The sequence below is a fragment of the Ursus arctos genome, unplaced genomic scaffold, assembly GCF_023065955.2.
Source record: "Ursus arctos isolate Adak ecotype North America unplaced genomic scaffold, UrsArc2.0 scaffold_31, whole genome shotgun sequence".
Lineage (NCBI taxonomy): Eukaryota > Metazoa > Chordata > Mammalia > Carnivora > Ursidae > Ursus > Ursus arctos.
Window position 1 is genome coordinate 31,288,538 of NW_026622997.1, and position 23,274 is coordinate 31,311,811.

At 47.6% G+C, this 23,274-nt stretch overlaps 1 protein-coding gene across 1 annotated transcript in view; it reads left to right on the forward strand.

The window, feature by feature from the left end:
* Positions 1-17,450: 17,450 nt before the first annotated feature.
* The window catches only part of PNPLA1 (patatin like phospholipase domain containing 1), a 44,411-nt gene continuing 38,587 nt past the window's right edge, over positions 17,451-23,274 (forward strand). Inside the window, exon 1 of the mRNA XM_026482755.3 lies at positions 17,451-18,303. Within this exon, the coding sequence (XP_026338540.3) occupies positions 18,099-18,303 (205 nt within the window). The 5' untranslated portion in view covers positions 17,451-18,098. The remainder of the gene's footprint in view (positions 18,304-23,274) is intronic.

The following is a 23,274-nucleotide window of genomic DNA, read 5'->3' on the forward strand; positions in this document are numbered from 1 at the left end:
AATTTCCAATGCTTGAGTATTTAAAATAGTGCTGTGGCAAGCTCTTCTGGCCAGTTTTTCCTATGACTTAGATTATTAGGAGAAGTTTCCAGAAATGAAGTAACTCATTCAAAGCAATATTGGAAGCAGTGAACCTCAGCCAAGACACAACTGCTACAATTTTTAAATGTTTTTTTTATTTTTAAGTCATCTCTACACCCAGCGTGGGACTCCAACTCACAACCCCGAGATCAAGAGTTGCCTGCCCCACCGACCAAGCCAGCCAGGTGGCCCCTACGATTTTTGATAAATAGCCAAATTGTTTTTGCAAATTGGTAGAACCAAAAAGGTCCTGTCGTTGCACCTGAGAATTTCGTTTAACGTTATCCGAGCGAGACTTACAGTCAGAGTGTGCTGCTCCGGTTCTAATCTCATATGGTCTGAATATGGGGCTTAAGTTGTAGGTATTGTTAACTGAGGTAGAAGGCAGAATATATCCTCTCAAAAACAAGATCGAAACCCTTTATCAAACACCTAAACAAAGTAACTATTAAATAGCCAAGCGAAGAATCCAACATTATGAATTTTTTTTTTTAAACCTCTTAGGTTTAAATAATAAAGTTTCTTGAGGAATAAATGTTCTGTTTTGTTCTCACTAAGCCTGGATTATTCTCAGTCACAGCCTAATACCATCCTCGTCTCGATCCTCTGGTTGATTGTGAGGGGCCATTCCAACCGGAGAGGAGTTTAAAAGTCCTTGTTAGGCTGGCGTAAGGACCCATCTGGCTTTCTAGACTTGGAATCTGTTATCCCAGCTCTTCAGCCTTGGGCTCTGAACCGCTCGGGGACTTGAAACCTCTCTGAGCCCTGGCTAAGCAGACAGGAGGGCCTAGCTGTGTGAACTGGCTTGTCACGTATTTCCTCCCGAGGGACAGGACAGCGCTGGGCATTGAGAGAGGGGCACAAGCCTAGCAGAGACGGAAAGGATGTTCAGCGGGGTGGCAGGGACTGCCTTCCCAGTTTGGTTAGACATCAGATGTCTGCATCATCGAAAACCATGACAGCATCCGAGCAATGAGTTGGCCACCTTTTTACCTACTATGGGACTAGAGAAACGTCATATAATAAATGTCACTTTATTGCTCTGAACCTCCTTTTCTCTTCTGTAAATGGGAGTTTAAAAAACTTCTAACTCAGTATTGCAGTGAAAGCCAAATGAGATGATTATCTGAAGGTCTCTGAAAACAGATTAAGAAATTAACTAAGAGGCGCCGAGGAGGCTCAGTGGGTTAAGGGTCTGGCTCTTGATTTCAGCTCAGGTCATGATCTCAGGGTTGGGATCGAGCCCCAAAACGGGCTCTGTGCTCAGCGGGGAGTCTGCTTGAGATTTCTCTCCCTCTTCCTCTGCCCCTCCGCTGCTTGCGCTCTGTCTCTCGAACAAATAAATAAATCTTAAAAAAAAGAAATTAACTAATCACTATGTCTTGTTTCCATTCATCATAATACCGCTGACATCTATACCGGGGTGTATAGTCTACGGTAGCTCTTCGCAGACTCCAATGTGTGTATGAATCCTCCGGGAGTCTTATTTAAGTGCGGGTTTAGACTCCGTGGGTCTGGGGTACGAGGTGCGGCTGCTGGCTCACGCACCACACTTTGAGGAACAAGGGTTTGCAGCAATTGACAGGCATGACATTTCCTAATAGTGGATTCCAGGCAGACTTCGCAGTCATCAGTTTGCACAGGCATGCGTTCCGCGTGGCCGTGTGATGAAAACCACCTGCAGCCTTTAAAATCCTACAGGTCACACAGTAGAACAGCACAGACTTAGACGGTAGAAACTGGAGTCTACGCAGGACTTTCCTAAGTGTGCTTGACATGTCCATAGATACTAGCTAAAAAAAAAATGTGGTCACGTACATTTGGTAAACCTTGGGTTAAGCAAAATTAAGCCAAACTCTTTACTGTAGCGTTGTAACGTATGATGCTTTCTTTCTCGTGTAAGTCACATAAAACCCAAATAGAAATTGCCTAAGTGGGGCACCTGGGTGGCACAACGGTTAAGCGTCTGCCTTCGGCTCAGGGCGTGATCCCGGCGTTATGGGACCGAGCCCCACATCAGGCTCCTCCGCTATGAGCCTGCTTCTTCCTCTCCCACTCCCCCTGCTTGTGTTCCCTCTCTCGCTGGCTGTCTCTATCTCTGTCAAATAAATAAATAAAATCTTCAAAAAAAAAAAAAAAGAAATTGCTTAAGTAAGCATTTTAAATTTTTTTTCCAATACAAGAAGTCTGGTCACAGGGAAGTTCTAGGCTGGCTAATCCAGTAGCTGACTGATATCATTAAGGGCCCAGGTCCTGTCCATCTTCTTGCTCTGCCATGTACGGCGTGTGGGCCCGGTCCCTGGGCTAGCTGTCCTCACGACCAGGAGATGATGGTGGGAAAAGAAACGTCACATCCTGATGCTGACCAACGGTAGAGAATGGGCTGTTTCTTCTTTCAGTCTTTTCCTTCCAGGTACTTTTCAGTTCTAGAATTTCCATTATGGTCTTTCTGTAGTTTCTGTTCTCTGCTGAGATGTATCTTTTCATTCATTTCGAGTCCCTTCCTTTTCCATATTTTCCTTTCTGTTCTTGAACATAGTTACAATCACTGCTTTAAAATCTGTGTCTGGGCGCCTGGGTGGCTCAGTCGTTAAGCGTCTGCCCTCGGCTCAGGTCATGATCCCAGCATTCTGGGGTCGAGTCCCACATCGGGCTCCTTGCTCAGCGGGAAGCCTGCTTCTCCCTCTCCCACTCCCCCTGCTTGTGTTCCCTCTCTTGCTGCCTCTCTCTCTGTCAAATAAAAAAATAAATAAATAAATAAAATCTAAATAAATAAATAAATAAATAAATAAATAAATAAATAAAATCTGTGTCTGCTAATTCTCCCATCTTGGTCATCTTGAGTTTGGTCTCCAATGATTGAGCTTTCTTCATCCAATGGGCCACATTTTCCTGTTTATTCTAATGTCGAGTACCTTTGGATGGTATCCTGAACATTGCAGGCAATACGCTGTAGAGACTCTGGATTTCTGTTGTTCTTCTAAGGAGTGTTGCTTTCTGTGTTTATTTGTTTCAGCGGGCAGCTGGCTGGGCTGAACTCCCAAACTGCAAACACGTCTCCTCGCTGGCAGATGCGAGCGGACGTCTCAATGTAGGTCTTTCGAGTCTTCCCTGTGCTGCTTGCAGTCTGTCCTGCGCAAGTGGGCTTCAGAGACTCGTGCAATCTACACACCGAGTTTGGGGCTCTCGTTTTGTGGCTCCTTCCCCTTTCCAGGATTTCACTCCTCACTTTCCAGCCATGTGTTCAGCAGAACTCTGTCCTCTAGTCGGTCTTTTTCTTTCTTTCTTTCTTTCTTTCTTTCTTTCTTTCTTTCTTTCTTTCTTTCTTTCTTTCCCTTCCTTCCTTCCTTCCTTCCTTCCTTCCTTCCTTCCTTCCTTCCACATTTTATTTATTTGAGAGAGAGAGTGTGAGAGAGAGCACAAGCAGAGGGGGGAGAAGAGGAAAAAAGAGACTCCCAGCTGAGCAGGGAGTCCAACTCAGGCCTCAATCCCAGGACCCTGGGATCTTGACCTGAGTCGAAGGTAGACACTTAACCCACTGAGCCACCCAGATGGCCCTGTCCTCTGGTTTTTCATGCCAGCACAGCTATGGGCTTATATCTCAGTTTTGACCACCCCACATGCACCTGGCTAGGGCCTTCCCGCAGGTAAAAAAGTGACAAAAATTTAAAAATGTATCCAGTGCTATTCCCTTCTTTTCAGTGTTGACTCATCTCTGTTATCCGAGCGCTTTCATCATTCTTCAGTGTCTTCACAGTTGCTTTTTATAATTTTGTCGTGTGGATGGTGTGTGGTCCAATAGGAGCTGCTCAGCCATTACTGGATGCAGAATTTTTTTTTTAATTTGAGTATAATTGACATATCCGTTTGAGGGATGCAACAATGATTCGATATTTGTATATATTGCAAAATGATCACCACGTTAAGTTTACGTAACATCTGTTACCACATGTAGTTACAAATTTCTTTTTCTTGGGATGACAATATTTAAGATTCACCCTCTTAGCAAGTGTCAAATCGGCAATACGGCAGGAATGATTGCCATCATGCTGTATATTGCATTCCTAGGACTTACTTATTTTATAACTGGAAGTTCATACCTTTTGAGCTCCCTCACCCATTTCATTCACCTCCCACTCATTGCCTCTGGCAACCAGCAGTCTGTTCTCTGTATCTATGGGCTTGGTTGGGTTTCTTTGTTTTTGTTTGTTTGTTTAGATTTCACATATACGTGAGGTCATATGGTATTTTCTTTCTCTGTTTGACTTATTTTGCTTAGCATACTGCCCTCAAGGTCCATCCTCACCGTTGCAATGGCAAGATTTCATTCTTTTTTATGTCTGAATAAAATTCCATGTGTATACACACACACACACACACACACAATTACTTGATCCGTTATCCATTGGTGGACACATAGCTTGTTTCCATATCTCGGCTATCGTGAATAATGCTGCAGGGAACGTGGGGGTGCAGATCTCTTTTTGAGTTACTGTTTTAATTTTCTTTGAATAAATACCCAGAAGTGTTCAACTGTACGGTATTACTGTTTTTCATTTTTTGAGGAAACTTCATGCCGTTTTCCGTAGTGGCCACACTAATTCACATTCCCAGAAAGAGTGCACAAGGGTTCCCTTTCTCCCCACATTCTTGCCAACCTTGGTTGTTTCTTGCCTTTCTGATAATAGCCATTCTAGCAAGTGTGAGATGATACCTCATTGATGTGTTGAGTTGTATTTCCCTGATGTTTAGTGACGTTGAGCACCTTCTCATGAGCCCGGGCATCTGTGTGTCTTCTTTGGAAAAATGTCTATTCAGATCCTCTTCCCATTTTTTACTCAGATTGTTTTTTTGCTATTGAGTTGTATGAGTTCTTTTTTTTTTTTTTAAGATTTTATTTATTTATTTGACAGAGATAGAGACAGCCAGCGAGAGAGGGAACACAAGCAGGGGGAGTGGGAGAGGAAGAAGCAGGCTCATAGCGGAGGAGCCTGATGTGGGGCTCGATCCCATAACGCCGGGATCACGCCCTGAGCCGAAGGCAGATGCTTAACCGCTGTGCCACCCAGGCGCCCCTGTATGAGTTCTTTATATACATTTTGGATATTCACCTTATCAGACATATGATTTGCAAATATTTTTCCCATTCCATAGGTTGTCTTTTCATTTTGTTGATGGTTTCCTTTGCTGTACGGAAGCTTTTTAGTTTGATAGAGTCCCCGTTATTTATTTTTTTCTTTCGTTGCATCTGCTTTGGTGTCCGATCCAAAAACTCATTGCCAAGACCAGTGTCAAGGATCTTACTGCCTGTGATTTCTTTTAGGAGTTTATGGTTTCAGGGCCTTTTGTTCAAGTCTTTAAACCATTTGAGTTCATTTTTGTGTGTGGTGTAAGATAATGGTCCAGTCTCATTCCTTTGCACGTGACTGTCCAGTTTTCCCAGCACTGGATGTTGGAGGTGTTACAGGATTTTTTTCTCCCTCGGTGCCCACGGTTCTTGGTCACATGCTCCAAAGAACAAAGAGGTCGACCAGGCAGAGCGGTGGGCAGCGAAGCAAGATGTATAGAGCGAGAGCAAAGTCAGAGCACCAAGCTCCTGAGTAGGGTGGGGACTGAGAGGGATTTTTATGGGCTTGTTAGTGGGCTGTTCTCATCTGATGAACCCTCCCTGCACCTGTCATCCAATCAGGTTTTTGTCATTTATCTATCACATGGGAAAGGGTGGAGGGCTCCTTCCAGGGCGGGTGTAAAATCCTTTTAAGGGTGGTTTCCTCTTAGGGCGGGGGCCCATTATCCCTGCCTGCCTGCCTTCCAATTATTCTTCATCAGAGGGACTGTCCTTCCTTCATTGTATGTTCTTGGCTCCTTCGTCATAAATTAAATGACTGTGTATGTGTGGGTTTCTTTCTGGGTTCTCTGTTCTGTTCCATTGATCTATGTGTCTATTTTTATGTCAAGGCCATACTGTTTGATTACTGCAGCTTGTACTGTAGTTTGAATCAGGGAGCATGATGCCTCCAGCTTTGTTCTTCTTTCACAAGATTACTTTGGTTATTTGGGGCCTTTTATGGTTCCATATAAATTTTAGGATTGTTTGTTCTATTTCTGTGAAAACTGCTGTTGGAATTTTGATGAGGATCGCATTGAATCCGTAGATTGCTTTGGGTAGTATGGACATTTTAACAGTATTATTCTTCCAGTCCATGACTACAGAATTTCTTTTCATTTATTTGTGTCTTCTTCAGTTTCTTTCATTAATGTCTTACAGTTTTCAGTGTACAGGCCTTTCATCTCTGGTTAAATTTATTCTTAGATATTCGTTCTTTCTGATGAAATTGTAAAGGGGATTGTTTTCTTAATTTCTCTGGTTCAACAGGTTGTCATTAATGAATAGAAGTGCAACAGATTTTTATATATTGATTTTGTATCCTGAAATTTTACTGAATTCATTGATTAGATCTAACAGTTTTTCGGTGGATTCTTTAGGATTTTAATTTTTCTTTTTGTTTTTATTTTTAAAGATTTTATTTATTTGAGAGAGAGCACAAACGGGGTGGGGAGGGTGGGAGCAGAGGGAAAGGGAGACAGACGCAGGCTCCCTGATGAGTAGGGAGCCAAGGAGAGGAGAAGAGGACGAGGATGTGGGCTCAATCCCAGGACCCTCGGATCATGACCTGAGCTGAAGGCAGATGCTTAACAGACTGAGCCACCCAGGCGCCCCCCCCTTTTTTTTAAAGATTTTATTTTAAGTAATGTCTATACCCAGCATGGGGCTTGAACCCAACAATGCTGAGGTTAAGAGTTGTGTGTTCTACCGACTGAGCCAGCCAGGAGCCCCGTCAGGATTTTCTGTTACAGTATCCCGTCATCCTGTCTGTAGGGTTTTTGTTACTCTCTTTAAAAACCAAAGAGGTCTTAGAATTCCTCAGCAGATTTCTTTTGTCTCATTGGCCAGAATTACGTTCATCTGCTCTTTCTTAATCCCCCTTGAGGGTACCTGGGTGGCTCACTCTGTTAAGCATCAGACTTTTGGTGTCAGCTCAGGTCATGATCTCAGGGTCATGAGATCCAGCCCCATGTGCAGCTCCACGCTCAGCGCGGAGTTTGCGTAAGATTCTCTCTCTCTCCCTCTGCCCCTCCCACCCCCGCTCTCTCACTCCCTCGATGTTTCGCTCTTTCTCCCTCTGTGAAATAAATAAATCTTTAAAAAAAAAAATATCTCCCTTGTTCTGGGACTTGCTTGCCATGAAGGGACATGGTTGCCCTGAAAAGGGTAAACAGAATTAGGGTTTGATTAGTAGGAAGAAGTTGAGAACTTCTGTTAAGCAGGAAACCAAAGGAACTTGCCTCCCAGGACTTTTCAGAGCTTTTATTTTTATTTCTTTATTTTTAAAAAAGATTTTATTATTTATTTATTTATTTGACAGAGACAGACAGCCAGTGAGAGAGGAAACACAAGCAGGGGGAGTGAGAGAGGAAGAAGAAGGCTCCCAGCGGAAGAGCCTGATGTGGGGCTCGATCCCAGAACGCCAGGATCACGCCCTGAGCCGAAGGCAGACGCTTAACTGACTGAGCCACCCAGGCATCCCGATCTCCAAGTTCTTATCCCAATCTCACCTGCAGTATTTCTTAAACTTGATTATTTGATTAAGAAATCCTCTATCCACAGAGCATGTGACAGAACTGAGTCCTGCAGGGTACAGGACACTGGTCTCAACCGAAAACAACAAGTTTCCTGGGCCACCTTTTGGGTACAACACTCAAGTATGCTTCGCCAGGCACTAGTTTTTTGTTTTTGTTTTTTAAATTAATTAATTTATTTATTTGAGGGAGAGAGAGAGCGTGCATGAGCAGGGGGAGGAGCAGAAGAGGAGGGAGAGAGAATCTCAGGCAGATTCTGTGCTGAGCGTGGAGCTGGAGTCTGACACGGGGCTCGATCTCATGACCCTGAGATCATGACCTGAGCCAAAACCAAGAGTCAGACACTTAACTGACTGAGCCATCCTGGTGCCCGCAGGCACTAGGTTTTATCAGTGTTTTCAGCTCAACAACTGTTTTTGAACCATGGCAATGGTTTGGACCAAAACTTGAGGTCTGAACCAATTGCTGAAATAAACACCCATTGTGGCCAAGTAAGTGTTGTCTCAAGTTTTGACTATTCCTAGAAGGCGGGTATCTCAGGAAAAATCCGAAGAAAATGAGTCTTTCCTTGTAACCACTGCTAAATTTAGGGCCCAGGGCTTTACTCTGATAATTATTTAAACTAAACCAAACTGAGGAAGTGGTGACTTTCCAGGGTTTACTGCTTTGCAGGCTATCTAGACCCTGGTGCTGGAGAATGCCGCCTCCCTCCACAACCACTGATTGGGGGCGCCTGGGTGGCTCAGTCGTTAAGCATCTGCCTTCGGCTGAGGTCACAATCCCAGGACCCTGGGATGGAGCCCCACATCAGGCTCCTCCGCTGGGAGCCTGCTTCTTCCTCTCCCACTCCCCCTGCTTGTGTTCCCTCTCTCTCTGTCAAATAAATAAATAAAATCTTTGAAAAAATAAAATTAAAAATAAAATTAAAAAATAAAACCACTGATTGTCCTAAAAACAATTTAAAATATGTTTTTAAAAAACTGTTGAAAAGATGATGTAATAAGACTGGGGAGGGCCATTTTAAAGTAGAAAGATCCCTGCAGTCCCACCACACAATGGTTTTCATTGTTATAATCCCTTTCCACGTGCCACATTTTTATTTTTCTGCTTTTCCTTGATTCTAAAACGCCATCAATTTTAAGATGCAGCGTCAATTGACTAAAAGCTTTTTAGGGAGTAAAAGAAACCACCACAAGAACCTATTAAGAATGCCCGTTGATTGTAAGATATGTTCTGATATCAGAAACTTTAAAATGTAGGGAGCAAACTCCATGCCTTAGAATTGAGGAATATAGTAGGAAAAAAATATCGATCTATTTTACTTTGCTATGTATCAGCAAGTGTTTTATTTTACTTTTCTCTCTCTCTTTTTTTGAAGTAATCTCTATGCCCGATGTGGGGCTCGAACTCATGACCCCGAGATCAAGAGTCACATGCTCTGCTGAGCCAGCCAAGCGCCCCCTAAACTTTTCTTTTTTCTTTTTCTTCTCCTATCAAGTATTTTAAATTATTTGATTTTTGAACTGGAAACACTCTCACATGGTTCAACATTCAGAAGGTACAAAAGAATTGTCAGTGACTTGTCAGCCACTGCTCACCTCTGTTCCTCCCCACAGGCCCCCAGTGTTTTCAGTCTCCTGTGTGTCATTCAGAGGGTTTTTTATGCTTAACACTGTGAGTGAAACCTTATATTCCTTGCCCCCTTTTTAACACAGATGGTAGCTTATTATGCTCCCTTTTCTGAGGATTGCTTTTTCACTTAACAAAGTATCATCAAGACATCAACCTCATGTCCAGCCCATTTGGTTTCTTTTGTTTTTCTAAGACTACATCACAAGCATAGCTCTATCTTTCTATGTAATTGCGATAATTATCCGTTGCAATGACTGTTTGGTTTTGTGGGGTGACTGGACCACATTTAATAACAACTCCCTGTGGTTGAGCATTTAGGTCGTTTGCAGTGTTGCTATGACAGGGCACACGCTATGGCCATGTACTCATTCAACAAGTATTTATTTGACAACCGTCAATTGCGCTCCTCCTATGTACCAGAGTGCTTTCCCCTAAGGGGCCGACAGGCAAGACGCTGGAACAGCCGTGGAAATAAATAAGAGCCCAGAAGTGTTCCCATTCCCCCCAAGGAGCCTCTGAGTACAGTCTGGGCTCCCACATGGGGAGCGGAGAGAAGGGTGATGATGCACTCCCTCAGCGGGCTGGCCTGTGTAAACCAACAAGCGGGGTCACACCTTGTTCATCTCGCTTGTGAGCTTGGTTGATGCGCATGCGCCGCAGACCCAGCTCCAGCCTCCAGGTGCTGACCTGTCACCGCCGGGTCTCAGCTGCGGTGAAATTTACACAGGTGGTGAATGAAGACAGAATTAACCTTGGTTACCGCTTCATAAGCACTTACCGTATGCCAGGAGAACCCCCTGTGGGGTAAATATTATTTTCCCATTCTACAGATAAGAAAACTAAGGCACAGAGATGTTGAGTAACTCGCCAGCGGTGCAGTGACCCGGCTGTGATTTCAGTCCCCCCCCCCCCCCCCCCCGCAGCCGGGCCCCCGAGAGCAGCCACTGGATTTAAACCCTGGCAGCACTTTCTGTCTTTGTTCTATGACCCCTGGCCCAATTCCTTTCCCTTCTTAAATCTCAAGGAGGGTAAACTCAAGTGCCTTTAATTCTCACTTATAGGATGAGCGGTTTCCTACTTTGAGTCTGGCTTTTCCGCCTCTCCAGAGAACTGCCTGCCAGCAGCTTTGAGGTGGGGGCCCTCCTCTTCTTACCCCGCAGCCAGACAGCGCAGGGAGCCTCAGAGCCTGGGGCCGGCCCAGACCTTGGGACTCAGACAGCAGGTCTTGGGACCGCAGGGCCCTGGGCGGCTCCTCTTGGCTCAGACCTGCCCCCACCTTCCATTGTCTTTCCTGCTCCCCCTCCCCCCACACACTCCCGCTCCACAGACAGGTGCCCATCCCCCACCTCTCTCAGCTCCCCTCTCCCTTGTTCCGCAGACAGCTCCCCTGTCCCCCAGACAAGGGCCGGTCTGGATCTCATCTGCGGGGAGCGCTGCCCTTCCGACCCAGCCGCAGAACACATGTAATGAAACTGTCCTGCTCCTGCCCCACTTCTGATAATTCAATTTCTTCTCAGCTGTTGCAACGAAAGGCCCTCTTCACCTCAGAATATTTCAAATGCCAAAACAAATAGCAACTTAGGGCAAAACGGGACCGTCCCCAGCGATTCTTCTTTGTTTATAGTCAAGGAAATAACAGTGAAAGCAGCACAAAGCAGCAGTGAACGCTGGGTTTCCTACCCACCCTCAAACCCTGGTCCCCCTTCTCAGAAGTGACCACCCTCAGGAGTTTTGTTTCTGGAATTTTACAAGCACACACATAGAGAATCTTTTTTTTTCTTTTTTCTTTTTTTCCCCTCCTTTTCAACATAAATGAGAACATACTGTTTGGATCCTTGGTTTTTTAATTTTCCTTTTTCCTACTTACCAATATATCTTGGAGAACTTCCCATATGCGCACATCCGGATTTCTCTTATTCTGTACTCTGGCTAAGGAGAATTACATTATATGACCTCGCCGTAATTCATTTAACCAGCTTTCCACTGACAGACATTTCTAGATGTTTGCTATTACGATTGTTGCTGTATTGAACAGTCCTGTGCTTATATTTCTGGGGACTCCTGTGAGTATGTCAGTAGGATAAATTTCTACAAGTATTTATTTAAAAACAGACGGTGCCAAACTGCCCACCAGACTGTAGTTTTTCAACGGAGACAGAACGAATAGCTTAGGCTTGATGGTTAAACCATTTAAAATACCCAGACTCTATTTCATATGGGAGAGCATTTTTATGACTTCAAGCCACAAAAACACAAATCGTAAAGGAAAAAGAATGCCTCATTTTAAACTTCTGTACCATAGAGACATAAAAAAGTTAAAAGACAAGCCGCAAACAGGGAGGGGGTATTTGCCACGCATTTGATATTAGCTCGGATTAGTACCAGCATCTGCGCATTCTTGACAAAAGACAAACACTGTTCCCACCCCAGAGGCAAAAGTCTAAGAACAAGCAATTGAGAGAAGAGAAACTGGATTGACTAAAGGATGGAGGAAATGGTACACAGCCTCACGAATAACCAGGAAAATCGCCGTTGAACAATGAGATAGCATTTCATATCCCTCAGATGGGCAAGATTTTTCATTCTGGAAGTACCAAGAGAAGCAAAGCTAGTAGACCTCTTACAAGCTCTCAGTGGGGGCGTAACGTGGCACGGCCGTGGTAGCCAAAGTGAGGAGCGGCCTCTGCATTAGCTCTGCTTTCTTATTTTGTATATTCTGGGTGTTCTGACCTGTGCGGCTTCCCTGACTGGGGAGACACTGCCCTCCCATCCCACCCCTCACCCTAGGGCTGGCCAATTCTTGGAGAGAGCAAAGAGCTGGGAGCACACATTTCCTACGCAAACAAGCAATCTGGAGTCCAGACTCTGACCCACCTCCTCCATCGGGCTCCTACACTCCAGGAGGTGACATTTCTCTGCCCTCATCACCCAGGGCCAACTACCAGACAGCTAGAGACCACCGCTAGAGTTCACAGCCCTGGCGTGGCATGCCCCCTGGTCTCTGGAAATGTGAGTGTAGTAGTTCCCTCCCCACCCCCTCTTCACCAGTGGCTCGCTTTCCGTGGTTTCAGTTACCAGTGGTCAACCACAGACCAGAAGCAGATGATCCTCCTTTTGACGTCATGCCAGAAAGTCGGTAGTAACCCCATGCCGTGTTCCATGCCCGCGTCGGTCACCGCACATCATCTCATGACGTGGGCATCTTGTCATCTCCCATCAGCATGAGAAGGGTGAGTACAGTACAGTAAGAAATTTCGAGAGAGAGAGACCACATTCACACAACTTTTATTACAGAATTTTGTTATAGTTGTGTTATTCTTCATTACGGCTGCTAATCTCTTACTTACTGTGCCTAATTCATAAATTAGACTTTATCATAGGTATGTACATATAGGAAAAAATATTGTATATATAGGGCTCAGTACTATCCACGGTTTCAGGGATACATAGGGGGGACCACTGTAATAAAAATCTTCTTTCAATGGCATTAGCCTCTCCCATCATTGCTCAGTCCCCTCCGTACATTCAGATGTTGTGGGTGCAATTGATACACCCACACCGTGACCTGAAAAATTCCCATCCCCTGCAAAGGGAGTTGTATATAAGGGTGCTCACTGCGTCGCTGCTGGTTATAGTGAAGCATTGGAAGCAACCAGAATGTCCATCGGTAGAATGATAAGTATGTTGTCCCGTGGTCCCATAATGGGTTATCCAAAAGCAGCAAAGTGGAAAAGATGAGAGCCTTGTGTATCACAACACGGAATGAAAATGGCAAATCACAGAATAAATCAATGTGTTTGCTTACGTGAAATTTAGAAATATGTATAAAACAATACTATACATTGTTTATAGGTCATATTCATGTAATAAAAGTGTAAAAACATGCAGGAGACAGATTCTGTCCAATCCGACCTGGTTTCCCGTGGGAAGGAGAGTGGGAGGTAAGGTTAGGAAAGGGTTCAAAGGAGGTTTCACCTCCCTCTGTGGTGTTTCGCTCCTTTAAGTCCAAACAAATATTTGACCAAGATGTGGTGAAATGTTAAGGTTGTTCAATATGTCTGGTAGGTACTTGGATGTTTGCTGTTCTATTTTTGGTACTTTACTGTATGTGGAAGCTGTTTCATAATGAGAAGATATGATTTAGGCTGCATGAATTATCTCAAGGTCGTACAAAGGACAACATGACAGGATGTCAGCAAGCCCTGTCCCCACCTCCGTTGTGTCAGATTTTCTCCTCTCTCCCTAAGCCTCATTTTAGAAAGTTGCTGACTTTTTAGAAAAAGGTGTAAACACTTGCACCACACAGAGAATACACCGATAGTCGATCGACTATTCTTTTGCTATCCTCAGTGCGGTAGCCAGCCTCCAAATCAGCCCTTAACAATTCCTACCTTCTGGTATTCACACCCCTCCTACGTTTTACCAGGGTTGGCCTGTGTGGCCAAAAGAATATGGCGGAAGGGATGGTATCGCTTTTGAGATGAGGTTATAAAAAGACTACAATTTCCATATTGGGTTCACACTATTTCTTGTTCATCTCTCCCTCTCTCTTTCTCTCTCTTCCTCTCTCTCACTTTCTTGCATCTCACTCTGGGAAAAGCACACTGTCATTTCATAAGCAGCCCCTTGGAGAGGTCCATGTGGTGAGGTATCAGAGCTTTTTATCAATAGCCAGCAAAGAACCGATGCCCACCAACAGCCATGAGAGTGTTGAACCACTCAGATAAGCCATTTCTGGCTTCCTAATGCTCAGAAACTGTATAAGATCATGTTATTGTGAGGTATTAAGTGGTGAGGTAATCTGTGACACAGCAATAGGTAACTAATACACTGTGTGTGTCCGCCATGTTTCCCCTGATGGCTACAAGATGACGGCCATAGCTCCAAACATCGAGTTCTCACAGGGCAGCATCTCAGGCAGAAAGAATGGCGGATGGACCAAAAGGGGCTCTCCCTATGTGCCTTTCTCCTTTTACCAAAGAGGAAACTCTTCCTCAGAAGCCACCAGCAGATTTCCCCTTGCTTCTCACTGACCACAAGTGGATTTTATGATGGCTTCTAGATGCAAGGGGGGCTGAAAAATCAAGTATCAGGTCTTTCAGCTGCTTTACAGGGACACGGGCAAAGAACAAGTGGACGGGGAATGGCTACCGTGTGGCAACCACAGGAGCTACCAGCCCTTCCCACAGTTTCACTTTGTCTGGTTATTTCCGCCCAGCTCTCTTCACTTTTCCCTTCACGCTCTGTATTCATTGTGAACTGGAAAGTAGGTCTTCATTAGATTCAGGTTAAACATTATTGGCAAGATTATTCATGGGCGATGTCGTGACCTTCATACTTGCTCACCTCAAGAAACAACCAGTTTCTTCACTAAATAAACATTTTACGAGGTTTGAGCAGAGGGTGGTGTGCCATCAATGAAGAGCTAACCCCCAAAATCCAGACGCTGTCTTTCTCCCTGAGAGCGGTGCCCTGGGCGGCTTCACATATTTTATACTTACGGGAACTCCGGGTTCTTCTGTAAATTTGTTTTGGGTCGTCCTGTTGGGATCATGTGTGCTGAGCCGTCTCTGTTTCTTGCCCGTGACTGCCTCGGGGGCTGCTGAGTCACACGGGCAGTGCTAACTTAGTTCAAAACCCCTGACAGGATTATGAATTGCCTTGAAAAATCAAATGCAGAAATGCTGGAATGTGATCCTTTCCTGATGTCGTCCACTTGAAGTCCCTGGGGCTTTCAGTATAACGTCAGGAACAAGGGGAAATGAGGTGAACCTTCGCAGTTGTTCAACTCCGAGGCCCAGGACAGGCGAGGCCTGCGGCCCACCGGCCCTCGTCAGACGCACTCATTGGAGACTGCGGCCTAACTCAACAGCCAGGCCTGGCAAGCGAGGGCGCCTGAGGCCATGTCAGGACAAGACACCGTCCTTGGAAGGATGGTGGGCGCCAGCCTTGTCGAGCTGGGGCAGCCAGTTTAGAGCAAGGGAGTCCTGCTTCCTGTCTCACTGGGGAGAGCGAGGTGAACCAGGAAGGAGAATACTTGTCCAAGGTTGCCTTTCTTCAACATAGCCCTGTGCCAACCTTCTCCGACCGCCCGCTCGTCTCCGCTGCCTCAATGGCAGGGGTCTCTGCCCCTCTCTGGAGGCTTCCCACCCCCTGCCTCCAGCTCCAACGTCGTCTTGTCTTCTCAGATACGTCTCAAAGTGAACTCACCTCTACCCAGTTTCCCCAGCTCTGCCCCAGTTTCCTTAAGTCAGCCAAGGGCCGACCTACCCCTCCCGACCCCCAGGCTAAAATGAGGCGTCAGCAGTGACTCATCCTCACCCAAGCAGTGCCCTGGTCGGGAGAGTCTCTGCGGCTGTGGCTTCAGTAACTTGTCTTCCTTCAGCTGCTGGCCTGGCCTGGCCTCCAACGTCGCTGGGAGCTACGGTGCTATTCACCTTCCTCATCCTCCAGTCCAGGTCTGAGCCCCCTGCCAGCTCCTCCCGCATGTCGCGAATGGATCACGCCTTTCTCTTCCCACCCCACCTTTCCATTCCACCTCATCTCCCAGGTCCATCTGTTCCAGAAGCCTTGACCCTTACCACCCTTAATAATAACAGATGTACCACATGCCAGGCCTTTCACAGCCATATCTTTACAGCCACTGCATAGGTATTATTGTCCTTTTCACAGATGAGGAAAACTGAGGCCAGAAGCAGTTACACAGGTCACGTTGCCTATAAATAGCAGAGCTGGGATTCAGCCCCAGGTCGGTGTGCTCCAAAGCCCTTCGTCCTGTGTAACCACTCACCATCACCCCATCCCTCCTCTTCTGTTCCTTACCACTATGCCCTCCCTCTTCCTTCCAGCTTCTTCACATCCCCCAACCCATGGCTCCACCACTTAGCTTCTCAGGGTTCCAGCCCACGCCACTCACCCTCATATCTTAACTTTCCTGGCAGGAATCTCAGCCCAGCACAAGTTGGTCCTTAATTATAGACTGCCTCGTGTGTTTCTCTGGTTATTTCATGTTTGCTGGTCTTATTCCCAGGAAGCCTGTGAGTGTCTGAGTTAGGGGATGATGCTTCCACCCACTCGTGACCCCTGGACCCCTTTTACCGAGCTGGGTGCGCAAATACTCCATGGACCTGACCTGCTTTCCCAGGAAGGAGGCCGGGTCCTGATGCAACTCCACCCTGTGTCATCCCACCTTCCACCCCAGCGGTAAGCCACGGGCCTGTGTGTGTGCACACGGACACACACATCTTCCCTGTTACACACATTTAATCAAAAGGTCTCTTCCCAAATGGAGGAGGCAATTATGTATCTGGAACTATCCACCCAAGAGAGAAAACTCCCTCCTAACTGAATCCTGGGTGTTGCCCGCATTGTGGATTCCAGTGTGGACCAGGGAGGCCAAGAGTTGATGGGAGTTCCCTGCGTCGGGGGCGTCAGGGGAAGCATTGACATCACATCCTAACAGAGTATGGAGCTGGACTGAGCATTGAGTGGGGGACTCGGTGTCTCGATTCTCATTCTGCTCCTGCCACTGTATGGTCTTGGGGGAGGGGAGAGATGTGATTGTGCCGGCTTTGCGATATCCTAGACAGAGAAGTTTGTGGGCTGAGGAGGGGCCCTCCTCTCCAGGGCCACACTGCACAGCTCCAGAGGGGGCATGACCAGTAGCCAACCTGGGTCCCCAGACACCACCTCTTTTGCCCTCGGGGCTCCAAAACACCTCTGACCCCAGTGCCCCCATATCTGGCCTCCTAAACTGTTCATTCTTGAGGTTAAATATCGCCATCTCAAATCTATCATTAGAAGAGCGTGCAGTATGAAGTTCCAAACCCTTAGAATGATCTAGATTTCAGACTGACTTTTTTCCTATATACTTAGGAGACAACACGAAAGTGTGGGACTTGGTGAGAGGGTGCTACAGGTGAGTGGGTCAATGTAGGACCGGGGAGAAAGGGTGGGGAGAGATGGAGAGGCGATGGTGGGTGGGGCCCTGAAGCCTGACTTCTCTTCCTTCACAGTTTTGCCCGTGGCCTGTTCTAACATGTGAACAAACACAAGTTCTTACGACAGAACAAATAAAAACAATTGTGTAACACACCACACACGCCCCGCAGAGCCTGGAGAAGGAGCCCGGGGAGGGGTGACGCTGGCGGGGGCATGGGTGGTGTGAGTGTGTCCCCCTCCAAAGCCATAATCAACCTGCTGGCTTGGGCCCCTGGGGGGGAGGGGACAACTTCCTCTCGGAGGGAGGCCTGCATCTAATCCCTTTGCTGCAGCAGCGTCAGAGACAGGCCCCCTCTGATAACCATCTGGGAGGTGCTGCAGCTCAGCGTGTGAAGTCCTGGGCCGAGGGCTGAGCAGTGCCTGCCTCTTTGGGATGGTCCCGGCGGCAGCAGCCAAGGCTATGAGGCATAGGCAGCCCGGGCCCAGGGCTGAGGAGTTTGTGCCCGCGATGAATCTAGCCACGCAATGAAGCCAGGGGGGTGCTCGCGGGCCCAAGACGCTGCTCACACGTTCGGGGTGCCTTCTGCACCTCGACCTGGGCCTGAAGCCTTTTACCAGCCTTTGGGACTGCCTCCTGGAGGAGCTCAACAGGCCCAGGCAGTGGCTGCGTACGCCACCCGTGGGTGTCCCAGCCGAGCCAGGAGAGACGGCCCCTTTCCAGGCTGCGGGCTGGCAGGGAAGCTTGGCCTGAGTTCCAGCCGGAGCGCAGCAGCCGGAGAGGCCAGCACGGAGGGGCCGAGGAGATGGAGGAACAGGTGTTCAAGGGGGACCCAGACACTCCTCATTCCATCTCCTTCTCGGGCAGTGGATTTCTCTCCTTCTACCAGGCGGGGGCCGTGGATGCCCTCCGAGACTTGGCCCCCCGGATGCTGGAAACGACCCATCGCTTTGCTGGGACATCAGCAGGTGCAGTGGTCGCGGCTCTGGTCATCTGCGGGATTGAAATGGGTAAGGCCTTTGTTCTGGGTTCCCTGGGGCAGCCTCTGACGAGAGCCCCCATAGTGGAGCCTGAGGATCACTTGGGGACACTTTGGCGGAACAGAGCCAGGCCTTCTGGGTGGTGGGAAAGGAAGAGGAGGGTCCAGTGGGATGGCAGGTGGCTGGGATGTTTGAGGTTGGGGTCAGCCAGGTCCCAGGCTCTGACCCACTCTCAGATGGGTCCCAGGTGTGGACCCATCTCTCCCGCCCCCCCCGCAACACTCTTCTGTGATGCCCTGTGTGCCAGGGCCCGGGAGAGGGAAAGGCAACAGCTCCCTCCAATGCCCTGGTCGTGGAAGTTACGCCATGACACAGACACTGGGGTGAAGTGTCATTCCTGTTTGGCCTCTTTTAAAGTGCACACATCCCCGGGTGGGGCAATACTTCACATCGTGACTCCCTTGGCGGGGCAGGCTTGTCAGCGCAGCTTCCAGCTGGCTGGAGACGTAGAAGCCTTGGGGCCACGGGGATGAGCCAGAGGGGGAGAAACCAGGAAGGAATTCGGGAGATCTCACTTAGCCTTCTTTCCTGCTGGTCCGGGGCCCCAGAGAGAAGGATGGGGTCCCACGTCTGACAGAGAGGGCAGAAGGGCCCTCCTGTGCAGGGGAAGCAGACACGTGCCCAGCAGTCCTACATTGTGGGTCTAGACCAGCGTCCTCACGGGCTGCCTCGAGTGCCTTTATTCATTCACTGTGCTACTGGACAAAGTCTGTGCTCCCATGAAGCAGACATTCTAGAGAGACGAGACAGAAAGTAAACATTCAGACAGGTAACCTTATGATGTCACCGGAGGACGCCATGAGATCTATGAATAAATGATAGCAGGAAAGGGGCAGAGAATGAAGTGGGGGCTGTTTTACAAAGAGTGGGCAGGGAAGCCCATTTGGAGGAGGCAACATTCAAACAGAGACCCGAGTGATGTGAAGATGGGGGAAAGAACTTTCCGGGTGGAGGAGCGTCCAGGGAGCCAGGGAGTGGGAGCAAAGAGTAGGGAGCGGGGGGAGGGGGGGTGGGGGTGGAGGCTGGAGAGGCAGGCAGGGGTCATATGGCGCGCGCACCATGAGCCGGAAGCTCTGGTTCCACTGGGAGAGCTGGGGAGCACCGGCAGTCTGTCGGGGGGGACGGGGCAGGTGGTGAAGAGCGTGTGCTCCAGGGGCACTGGATCCCAGCTCTGCCATTTCAGCATGTGGACCTGGGACAAATGAGGGAATGCCCCGTGCCTCCGTGCCTCCGTTTCTGCACCTGTGAAGTGGAAATTCCACCTGTACCTAATTCCCAGTGTCGTTAAAGGATTGACCGAGCTCGAGTGACCGGTACTCCCAGTGCCTGGCACAAGGCAACTGCCTGGTGTGTGTTCACTACTTGGATGGGTTTTTAAGGGCCCTCAAATGCTGGGCAGAGTTGGAGGGGGAAGGGTGGCCACAAGGAGACTAGCGGGAGACTATGGTGTGCACGTCTAGCCAGGGATGAGCACAGCAGGTAGCCGGGTCTTGAGGGGCAGTGAGAAGCCGGTGGGTTCAGGATGAACTTTGGAGGGAGAGCCAGTGAGTGAAATTTGCCAAAGGGCCAGCTGCTGTGCTGGAGGAAGGGGTGCAGGCGGGCCGCCCTCCTGCCTGGGACCTGAGCGCCGAGTGAGAAGTCTGTCTTCATTGCAAAGAATAATAGTGATGCCCATTCACCGAGTACCTTATGGGCAAGATAATTTTTTCCTTTCAATATTTCACAAGTAATACATTCTTTCTCACTGTAAAAAAATTCAAACAATGCAAAAATATATAGGGTTTTTTCTTTTTAAAGCCTCTGCTCACCCCCCTTGTCCCCAATCCCACTCTCCCTCCTGTAGCCAGTTCTAAGTGGTCCGCTTAGATCCTTCTAGATCTTTTTTTATTTCATTTAAAAACACTTTTTAATTCCGATATAGTTAACATAGAGTATTGCATTAGCTTCAGGCGTACGATACAGCGATTCAACAATTCTATACATGACTCAGTGCTCATCATGGCAAGGGCGCTCTTACCACCTTCACCTGTTTCGCCCATCCCCCCCACCTCCCTTCTGGCAACCATCTGTTTGTTCTCTACGGTTAAGAGTCAGTTTGGGGTTTTTTTTTTCTTTTTGTCCTTGTTCGCTTGTTTTGTTTCTTGAAGTCCATATAGGAGTGAAATCATGGTATTTGTCTTTTCTGCCTCGCTTATTTCACTTAACATTATACCCTCAAGGTCCAACCACTTCGTTGCAAATGGCAAGATTGCGTTCTTTTTTTATGGCTGAGTAATTAACCATTCATCTATCAATGGACACTTGGGCGGCTATTATAAATAACGCTGCAATAAACATAGAGGTGCATCTATCCTTCCAAATTAGTAAAACACTAATTTTGTGTTCTTTGGGTAAACACCCAACGGTGAAATTTCTGGATCATATGGTAGTTCTATTTTTAATTTTTTTGAGGAAACTCCATACTGTTCCCTAGTGGCTGCACCAGTTTGCATTCCCACCAACAATGCACAAGTATTCCCCTTTTCGCTGCATACTCACCAACACTTGTTGTTTCTTGCATTTTTGATTTTAGTCATTCTGACAGGTGGGAGGTGCTGTCTCCTTGTGGTTTTGATTTGCATTTGCCTGATGATGAGTGATGTGGAGCATCTTTTCATGTGTCCCTTGGCCCTCCTACACCTTTTCTGACGCCCAGAGTCCTCTTTGAACTTAGTAGCAGTTGATGCTTCCGTCACGCAATAGACCCTAGAACAAGCCTTCAGAAAGGGGCTGGGTGAGAGCCTGCCCTCTCTTGTCCGGGAATCACAGAACTCCTGCCCTTGGAGACATCCTGCCTCTGGGATCCTCTCCCTTTCCGGGTGTCTGTGTCACTCACCTCCTCCATTGCTCCCACCCTCTTCATGTCTTTACTGCGACTTTTTACAATACACTCTCTGAGAGAGTCAATGGCGTTTCCATCTCTGGCATTCACGGACTAGTCGGAATTCATTCGTTTCCATCAGTTCCACCCATACTGCCAAAAACGGACTCGGACAGGCTGTGGGAGGCACGGACAGCAGCTGAGAGGCATTAAGACCCATGGGGACACTTAACTGTAGGTGTGACCGAGGCCTGGACCACGCGCACTGCCCGTGATCGGAGAGAAGTTCAGGGAGGAGTGAGATCCCTGCGGGACTTGCCCTTATCATTCGGCACCTGTCGATGGGATTTTTCCACGTCATTCCAGCCTCCTTCTTTCGGGTTAACTGCATGGTAATTTACTGTTGACTAGCACTTCCTTCCATCAGGCGCTGTGCTAAGTCTCGGCATATTAACTCACCCAGTCCTCACAGCAACCCCTGACATGAAAACTTATTGTCTCCATTTACAGAGGAGGAAACTGAGTCACAGAAGGCTTACCTCACTTGCCTAAAGTGAAACAAACAAACACGTGGTAAATCTGGGATTAGAACCCAGTCTGGCTCAACTTTTCTTTCCTTCTTTCTTATCTTTCTTTCTTTCTTTCTTTCTTTCTTTCTTTCTTTCCTTGTATTTAAAAAACTTTTTTTAATTTATTTATTTTAGAAAGAGAGTATGCACAAGTGGGGGAAGGGGCAAAGAGAGAGGTGGGTGCAGACTCTGTGCTGAGCATGGAGCCCAATGTGGGGCTCAATGAGATCGTTGACCTGAGCCAAAACCAAGAGTTGGACGCTTAGCCGACTGAGCCCCCCAGGCACCCGGGCCTCGCCTTTTAAAGCACTGTTTCCCGACAAAGCAGCGTCAGGGAGTGCCGGTGCTGGTTGTATGGGTCCTGGGGTCAGGGAAGCCTCTCAGATCAGGTGGGGTTTGCACCCGGATCTGGAGGGGGTGAGGGAGTGGGCCATGAGACTCTCTGGGGAGAGCATTCTACAAAGAGGGCCAAGTGACTTGTGTAATGTCGTGTCATCAGTCTGAAGCAGAGCAAGAAGCAGGACTCCGTTTCCTGACTGTCTTTGAGGATCTTTACCTCTTTCAGTATATATTCCATTAAGACTGTATCATGGCTCATCTAGCCGTTCTGTGGATGCAACAGCCACGTTTCTGTTATAAACAACACTGCAATGAATATGCTTGTTTGAGACTCTCATGCCCACATAGAATGTTTCCTTAGGATATGCCTTCACATTAACGTTACCAGACTTGGGGCGCCTGGGTGGCTCAGTTGGTTAAGCGTCTTCGGCTCAGGTCAGGATCCCAGAGTCCTGGGATCAAGTCCCACATTGGGCTTCCAGCTCGGCAGGGAGCCTGCTTCTCCCTCTGCCTGCTGCTCCACCTGCTTGTGTTCTCTCTCTCTCTCTAATAAATAAAGTCTTTAAAAAAAAGGAAAAGAAAAATGGGTTCTTTTTTCCAATGGCATTTTCTAATCTAATTGATTATTGTTGATAAAAAGGAATGTTGATTGATTTTTCGCATCGATCTTGTTTTGAGAAAACTTGTGAACGTTCTTAATAGTTCCAAAAGTTTGTTGGTAGATTATTTCATATTTTACGTGTAAACAGTCACCATATCTCCATATAACCAGAGGTATGTCTCTTTTTAAAAAAATTCTTTGGGATGCTTGGGTGGCTCAGTTGGTTAAACCTCTGACTCATGATTTCCTCTCAGATCATGATCTCAGGGTTGTGAGATCAAGCCCCACACGGGGTTCTGTGCTGGGTATGGAGCCTGCTTAGGATTCCCTCTTCCTCTGCCCCTCCCCTCCCCCACTCATGTGCGCATGCTCTCTGTCTCTCTCTCCCTTAAAAAAAATCTTCAACGCGGCATGCGGGGCCTCTCTCCTCCAGGTCACACTCCCTCCTCTTGTTCCAGTCTGGGCTCTCTGCCCTGGGATTGCATGTTTCTCCCTGTGAAAGCAGAGGCAGCAGTGGGTCCACTTTCTGGAGGTGTGTGCCAAGCCCCGTGATAGGACCAATTTGGGGCACG